An 8,615-nucleotide genomic window follows, 5' to 3' on the forward strand; every position below is an offset into this window, starting at 1 on the left:
ACAGCTACCAAGCTGAGACTATTTACCATGTTTTACTCTTTCTAAATAAACCTCAGACCAGTGCTCTTCTCTAATGAGGAGAGAACATGTCCATTTGTCCACAGGTGTTCATTCTGATCTTTCTTTCTCCTTTTAGTCTTCTTATCTGCTGTTTCACTGACTTGTCAAAGGGTTCCACATTTGTTAGAAAAATTCTTCTTGGGTTTCCGCCCCATGTTCAATAAGGTAATTTCATACAATACAGATAAACTCAATGGCCATGAACAGACAAGAAAAGCTGAAATAGCCAAATACAAGTAACAGAAACCAAGACCTCTGTCAATATCTTGTGATATCCTTGTTACTAGTTGCATTCAGTCCTTCCCAATGTTCAGTTTCCGAGTTAATGATCTCTTTTCAAATCTGTGACCCAGATGTCTCATTTCCAGACTCCAGTCATGCAGTAGTACAGATAAAGTCATCCAAAATTCATAAAAACAGGAGATGAGCACATTCAAACCTACGTGAGCAGAAAGGACAATCAGTAATAGAATCTGCCTGAAATTTGCATCAGCCTAAATACTGCTGCCTCCCTATCAACATCTAAAAATATCCGTAATCTGATCATCAGGTGTGTTCCTGGTCTACACATACAAAAGCAGAAGGTGAGTGAATGTGCCAACCACATACCAGCTGATTGCACTGCAGTTAGACCTGGTCTCTTGAGCATTTTCTCTTAGAAATTCTGTATAAGAGCTCTGAAGGTGGTAACTGTGAACTGAAACATGTCATCTTTCTATCCTGTCCCAGCTCTGATTATTTTCATTATTGAGTTTATCGTGGGTATTATGGGGAATGGATTAATCTCAGCTGTGATTTGCATTGACTGGATCAAAAGCAGAAAACTGACCTCGTGTGATATGATCCTGGGAAGTCTGGGCATCTCCAGATTTCTATTTCAGTGCCTAATAACAGTGCAAGTGTTCACTTTCCAGCACTTTGTAGAGAAGAGTAATGAGTTTCAAATGTTGTTTGCTCTGGGGATGTTTTTAAATTTTGTGTGTCTCTGGTTTGCCACCTGGCTGAGTGTCTTCTATTGTGTGAAGATTGCCACTTTCTCTCAGCTCCTCTTCCTCTGGATGAAGCAGAGAATCTCTTTGCTGGTGCCATGGCTGCTTATAGGTTCCCTGTTTTTTTCCTTGGGTGCTTCTGTCCCGTTAGTGTTCATGGATTGCACATTTTGCAGCTCAAATAACACTTTGTTGTCAGATCCCTTTCAAGACAGAAAGTTGGATTTCTCAACTCTCTTCGTTGTTATTCTTTATATACTGGTACCATTCATTCCCTTCGTCATATTTATGGTTTCAACCAGCTTGTTAATCACTTCTCTGTGGCGACACACGAGGAGGATGCAAAGAGAAATTACAAATTTCCGGGACCCACAGACCAAGGCTCATGTTGTTGTCATTAAGTCTCAGATCTCTTTCATGATCTTCTACTTCTCATACTATGTGGCACTGATGTTATCGGCTATTTACTATTTTCATCGTATCCCTAAACTCTTCTGGATGAACGCAATCATGATGGCAGCGTATCCCTCTGGACACTCAGTTACTTTGATTTTGCTTAATCCAAAACTGAAGCAGGTATCAGCAAGGATTGTGAGTCCACCAAAGTGCCACCTGAAAGAAGAGGCTTCATAACGCCAGTTGCACTAACGAGAGGACACCGGGAAATGGAAACGGAGCTGTTTGCACAGGTCTGATTGTTTCCTTCCTCCCCCTCCTTTTATTCCACCATATTTTCTCATCTTCAGTCAAAGTTTTGCATCTTGATGCTGCCACTAGATAATATTCTCAGAACTCTAAGGAGGGGTGTTTTTAGTCCTTTCTTCACTTTGTATTAATTAGCTGCTTCTGAACGTCAGCACCAAATAATTGTAATTGTAAACAAGAGTCTCAGAGAAGCAGACTGGAAGGCGGTGGTAACAAGCTGTAAGGATACCAGGTTGGAGCCCAGGAAGCTTTGAATATAAAAAAGATTTGATGACTTTGGCAACTACAGTTACCTGAAAGCGATCTGATTATCTTAATCTGGACAGTAAATACCCCACTGGCTAATAAAACCAGGACTGATGTAAAGGATTTACCCTACTTATTGAACTGGACAGCAATTGCTATCTTTGCTGCAAGACCTATGCTTAGTTCACTACCAACAAAATCAGATTTTATATGCAATGCTTTGTTGCCTTTAATTAGTTGGAATTGTGATATTAATCATTAAGTCCAGTCCCACACTGCAGTATCCCAATTGATCAATTGATCAATTCTGCTGTACAGAATCAGCCTGGTGAATATTAGTCTGAGCTCTGCCCTCAGGATGAGGCAGTGGGATACCCGAGAGCGGACATTGATCATGTGCGGAAAGAGTCAAGGAATCATCCCAGGTTGTGATGCCTAGCAGAGAAAAGCCAGGAGATCAGAGAGCTGTCTGCAGGTGCTTGTTGGAAAGCAGTTGTCAGTGAGATTATGCCTTGTATGGGAATTGGAACTCCCTGAAAATTGTGGGTGCTGGAAATGATGCCAGCCTCTCCAGCTCCATTACCAGGAATGAAGAGAATCAGTGACATATACGAACCACATTCTCACCTTAGGATTCCCATTCCAAACCATGCAACGTGGCCAGGAATGGAATCCCCACAGGGAGATCTGCCAGCATAAGTGGCAACTCTGTTGGCCCTCTGGGGCTGGAGAACTCACAGAAAAAAAGTAGTGAATGGTCAGCACACACCAGTGGCTCTTCCAATCAGGTCCTCCCGTCCCATTTTGTGCTACCCACCAACTGGTGATTCTGCCAATCAACTCCTCCTTCTCTCTTTGCCTCCCACTCCACTGTTCTGGCTCTCTGCCCAGATTCAGCTGTCTGAGACAGGGGCCGACTGAACCAGAGGCTCCTCCCCCCAGCGTGCTTGGGCCCTCCTGCAAATGAGAGATCCATTCTCTAAGTGGGTAAATACTTTTCCTTATCGACCAAAAGCTGCTTTAGCTACTGCCAGACTCTTGGATCAAGGCGTCCCTTGTCAGAGCTCCCTTGCAGGCTGAGTCAGACTGCAGAACGCTTTTTACTGTATAAGTGTTCTAAAAGTGCCTGCAGTTGATAGCAGTGCAAAACCAGCCACACATTTTGTGTAGGCCTTGACCCTCAGGGATGGTAGAGAAAACAAACTGCACCATCTAACTAATGCTAAAGAAAGTGGTGGAAACCAGTCAGTGCAGGTGGGATCCCCAATTCCAATCATACTGTTCAAACACAGAATTGTTGGACTGCATGGGACCTTTAGAAGTCATCTGTCCAGACCCATACACTCATGACAGGACCAGTCGCCATCCAGACCATATCTCGGAGGTGTTTTTCTAACCTGCTCCTTAATAACTCCAATGATGGAGGTTTTACAACCTCCCTAGGCAATTATTCCATTGTTTAAACACTGTAAGGGTCTGTCTACACAGGCACAAATCTTCGAAATAGGCATGCCAGTGGCCTTTTCGAAGATTACTAATGAGGCGCTGAATTGAGTATTCAGCGCCTCATTAGCATTAGGACGCTTCCAGCCCCGGAGCTTCAAAAGCGCCGCTTTCAAAAGTACGGGTTCGGTGCGGCTACACGGGGGTCCTTTTCGAAAGCACCAAGCACCTTTTGAAATCCCCTTATCTCGATCACTGATCACTGATCAGAATAAGGGGATTTCAAAAGAACCCCCATATAGCCACACCAAGCCACGTGCTTTCGAAGTGCCGCAGCTGGAAGCGTCCTCATGCTGATGAGGTGTTGAATATTCAGTTCAGTGCCTCATTAGTAATCTTCGAAATATGGCTATTTCGAAGATATGTACCTGTGTAGACACAGCCTGATAGTTAAGAAGTATTTTCTCATTTCTAACCTAAACGACCCTTGCTACAATTTAAGGCCATCGCTTCCTCTCCTATCCCCAGAGGTGAAAGAGAGCAATTTTCCTCCCTCCTTCTTTCAACAAATTTTTATATACTTGAAAGCTGTTATGATATTCCCTCTCTGTCTTTTCTTTTCCAGAGTAAAGAAACCCAGTTTTTTCAGTCTAGGTTAGGGTTGGTCAGCATGTGGCCCACAGGCCAGAATCTGGCTGGCAGAGCCTTTTCATGTGGGCCGCGTAGCTGGCAGCGGTGCCATTTTAAAAACTGGCCGGACAGGTCTGAGCTGCATGCGGCTCCCACTGCTGCCCTCACTCACTCCTCCTCCTCCAGCTCCCTGACCTGCTTCACTGAAAGAATAAAGCTTAATTTAATTGTTTCAATGGCTGTCAGGAGATATGTAGCTGTTAAACCAATTAAATTGAGTCCCATTATTTCAATGTGGCAGTTCAGAGTGCCGCATGTGCTGCAGTTGTGGGAACGATTAGGAGAGCTTTTTCTGAGGAGGAAGCAGTGGGCTGGTGAAGGTGCAGCCAGTGGTGGCAGCATCCAGAACTCCTGTGTAAGGTAACTTAATCCTGGGTTTGTGGCTGCAAGGGGCTTAATCCTTTGATTGCGGGGGTGGCAGTTTGGGATAGTGAGAGGTTTAATTCTGGGTATGGAGGGTGGTGGTTTGCGGCTGCAAGTGGTTTAAGCCTGGGAGTGGTTTTGGGGCTGAGATGGGTTAAGCCTAGGGATGCGGGGGCAGTTTGGGGGCTATTTTGTGTTTGGTCCCCAGAAAATGTAAAAAATTGCCATGTCAGCCCAGATGAAAAACATTTGGACACTCCGATCTACGTCATGTTTTCTAGACCCTTAATCATCTTGGTTGCTGTTGCCTGGAATTTCTCCAGTTTGTCCACATGTTTTCTCAGATATGGTGCCCAGAACTGATTGCAATCCTCTAGCTGAGGACTAATTAGTGCCGAGTAGAGCAGAAGTTTTGCTTACAACACACCTACTAAACTGCTAAACAGCCCTTCACAATGTATGTTTTTTTTTTCAGTGTCATGCTGTTGTGTCATATTTATCAGGCCAGAAATATTCCTAGTACCCAGGCACCATGAACCCATAAAACTTGCTGCCTATGCATATGATTGGCCATATCCTAAACTCTAATTTCCCAAATGTTCATTCTTTGGCTTTGAACAAAGCAGGCCTTTGTTTTCCATTTCCATTTCCCTTAACACCATTCCAGATTCTGCACCCATTCCCACCTGAACTCCCTCCCAGAGGCTTAGGCAGGTGCTGGGGGAGAAATGATCTGAAGGAGGGTGCAGGCTGTGGGTGTTCTGGGCACCATCAATATTTCTGGAAACCTGGTCCCCTGATCATATGCAATACTGGAACATAATGGCTATGTCTACACTAGCCCCAGAACTTCGAAAGGGGCATGATAATGAACCTAATTGAAAGATGCCAATGACGCACTGCCATGACTCGGCAGTGCCTCAATAGCATAATGGTGGCTGTAGCACTTTGAAAGAGCTGCCTTTGATTGTTCATGGCTCATCTACACGGGGTCCTTTTTGAAGGACCCCACACACTTCTAAATCCCCTTATTCGTATAACCTTTCGAAACGAAGCATGTGTAGACGAGCCGCTCGTGATCAAAAGTGGCACTTGCATGGCAGCGTCTCATTAGCATCTTTCAGTTAGGTTCATTATCATGCCCCGTTGAAGCACAAGAGTTCTCTGAGTTTAGGCGGCTAACATTCAGCTTTATTGAATTCAATAAGGCAACAGATGAGCCAAATTGGACACGAGTAAAACAAGGTCCAGCAAGGCTGCTTGATGCAGCTAACTCTAGTATTTTATACCCTTACGCAAACAAAGCCCAGTGTCAGAGGCAATTAGTTAGAGAATTGTAAATCACTTCTCAAGGGGAAACAGTTGTCGGCAAAGAGAAACAGGTACTGGGGAGCTGGAGCCTTAACTCCAAACAGTCCATCAACGCATTCCACAGAGCTCAGCCACCCTGCCATTCCCAAACAGGTCAAGGAAAGTACAGGCTCTTGTGTGTGTGCAGAAGTAAAGGATGTGAAATGGCTTCTTATACAAGATGGTTTCCACACCCCAGTGTGTAACGTTAGAATAATAAGGGGAAAGAGGATGGTACTTAGATTTTACCTTGCTAATCAGTCTGAGTTATAGCAGAAAAGAAGAGATTTCTCCCCAGACAGTTGAACCTGAGGCTTTGACCACAAAAGAGGAAGTGGAAGATATGGCTCAGTCATCACAGGAGCAGCAGGATTCAGCTAATAGTAGTTCTGATTCTCTTTTACCTTAATGATGTCTGCATTCAGACTGCACAATGTCATTCTGCTTCAGCAGCATAGGAAATAAAAGTAAAGTTGGACAACATGTTATGTTTGAGCTGGATTCAGACTCGCACACTGAGATTTGTAGTGCAACGGTGACATTGATTTGGGCCTGGGAAAAGGTGAAATGGAACTTGGACCTCACTTTGGCCATTCTACACAGGCCACTTCCTTTGGAAGTCGCATGCTAATACACTGAGCGAAAGATGCTAATGAGGCGCGAATGCAAATACCCCACACCTCATTAGCATAATGTCATGTGATTTGGCGTCATGAAGACTGTTCTTCTGGACTCCAAAATGCCGTGTACAAGCACAGTCCCTGGGTGGGGGGTGGGGTTCAGGAAGGAAGTCCTTCTTCTGGAGGCCCCTTCTTACTGAAAATTTTGAGTGTATTATGCCCATCCCTAGATTTGCATCTCATGGGGTTATCAACCCAGACAGCTGCAATTAGGAACCAAGTCTGGCGATCATACAATGTTTACAACATGGACTAATGGTGCAACTTTGAAAATGATTTTCTCACAGACTGGGACTTGAGTCAGGCTACCCTATAGGTACTAACTGCTAACCACACTGCAGATTCAACTGGATTTCAAGCAGTTGTGTTTCTTCCCCTTTGGACTGTGACCCGTGATAGTGAGTATCAGCCTTCTTAAAATAATGTTTTATTTTGCTGTTGGAACAAAACGTCATAGTCAAAAATCAATGTAGGAAAGTACTGCCAGCCCAAAGGTGCCCTGTGGAGCACAGCTTCTTCAGACACCTCCACGGGTTCATGTGTTTGAGTGTCCTTTTAGATCCTGAATGTGATGTTTGCTCTTCAGAAGCCTTTTCCAGGCGTTGACAAACTTTGGCTCCTCCTGGTCAAACCAGTTCTCTTTGCTGTCTGAGGACCAAGTCAGAGTCACCAGCGCCAATGCAGTAGTTGTGACATTTCCCCCTTTCAGGTCTTCTGTGGAAGCTGATAAGCCATCATTCTGAGCCATGTCCTCCTCACTGCCTTGCCCATCCCAGATGGTGTGTGCTTGAGGAGCACTTAAACATTCACACAGACAACACCATCCCACTAGAGAGTATTAGTAAATATGGAAGACACCCCCAGAGTTGTCACACACCCAGTACTCCCCAGTGTGAATGAATAAGGGAGGTGAGGGAGCGGGGTGGGTATGGGTGGAACTTGTCTCTTCTCTGACTGATTTCTGGCCAGAGCAGCTCTCCAGTCAGACTGGGTAAAGGGTGCGAACAACTTACTGAAGTAGCTGACTCCTCCAGAAAAAGAAGGAACAGAGTTCTTTCCTGGAGCTTCTCCTGCGGCCGCATTTCTACTCAGTGCCCCTTTCACTGAGCTGTGTCCTCTAACAGCTCATTCTAACCCAGTGGAACTATTTCCATGGAAAAGGTGCTGCTCAGATTAATGGTGTGAGAATCTGTATCTAACACTTGCAGTCAGGTAGTGGGTAAGGCTGGCCACAAAATGCTGCATGAAAAGTTTGTTAAAGACTCTTTCTGAGGGGGTATAAGGAAGACTGGCATCCTCACAGACAGTTGGTCATTTCAACTAAGTACAGTGAAGAGCTTAGCTCATGATTGTCCTAGTGGCCATGCTGGAGTAAACAGAACCAAAGACAGAATAAGAAAGTTATTCCACTGGGAAGGGATGGGTATGGATGTGTCTAGCTATGTCTAGTCTTCTGAGATGTTCCAGTGTGGGGAGAAGCCCTAAAACCAGGTCAAGGCACCTCTCCAGCTACTCTAAATAATAGAGGTTCTATTTCCAGGTGTAGCTCTGGATATGATGGATCCTTCTTCTAAAAAGACCAGAGGGAAACAGTTCATACTGCCTCTTCTGGCTTTTGCTACCCAATGGCCTGAAGCAGTAGCTCTAGAGAGCATCGTGGGTCGGAACTTTTTCCAGGCAATAACAGATATTTTTGCTAGGTCAGGCTGGCCCTCTGAAACCCTTATATATTCAGGAACCAATTTCCTAGCAGATACAATAAGGCAAAACACTTAGCCACCACCCCTCAGCACCATCAAAGTTATGCCCTGGTGGAAAGATTTAATGGGACTTTGAGCACCATGATCCTTAAATTTGTGGATTAACGCTCCAGTGACTGAGACCTAATGTTTACTTACAGAGCTGTCCCGCATCCCAGTTTTGGAGTCTCACCTTTTGAACTTATGTGTGGCCATGAGGTTAAGTGTCTGTTTCACTTGGTAAAGCAGAAATAGAGAGGACTATCCCTCCTCCAGGAAATAACATTCTGGCTTTCAGCAAGAGCAGAAGGCTTGGTATGATAAACATGCCAGCGAGCAGTCCTTTAAGG

General features: G+C 44.8%; 1 protein-coding gene across 1 annotated transcript; it reads left to right on the forward strand.

The window, feature by feature from the left end:
- Nucleotides 1-764: 764 nt before the first annotated feature.
- On the forward strand, nucleotides 765-1,682 carry LOC142012453 (taste receptor type 2 member 2-like). The gene has a single exon (XM_074992687.1). It carries the CDS (start codon nucleotides 765-767, stop codon nucleotides 1,680-1,682), a length of 918 nt encoding a protein of 305 aa, XP_074848788.1.
- The last annotated feature ends 6,933 nt before the right edge of the window (nucleotides 1,683-8,615 follow it).

Source organism: Carettochelys insculpta, chromosome 1 (assembly GCF_033958435.1).
Source record: "Carettochelys insculpta isolate YL-2023 chromosome 1, ASM3395843v1, whole genome shotgun sequence".
Lineage (NCBI taxonomy): Eukaryota > Metazoa > Chordata > Testudines > Carettochelyidae > Carettochelys > Carettochelys insculpta.

Coding starts and splice junctions, on each gene's coding strand:
- LOC142012453 (XM_074992687.1), top strand. CDS start 765: ATGTCATCTTTCTATCCTGTCCCAGCTCTGATTATTTTCATTATTGAG.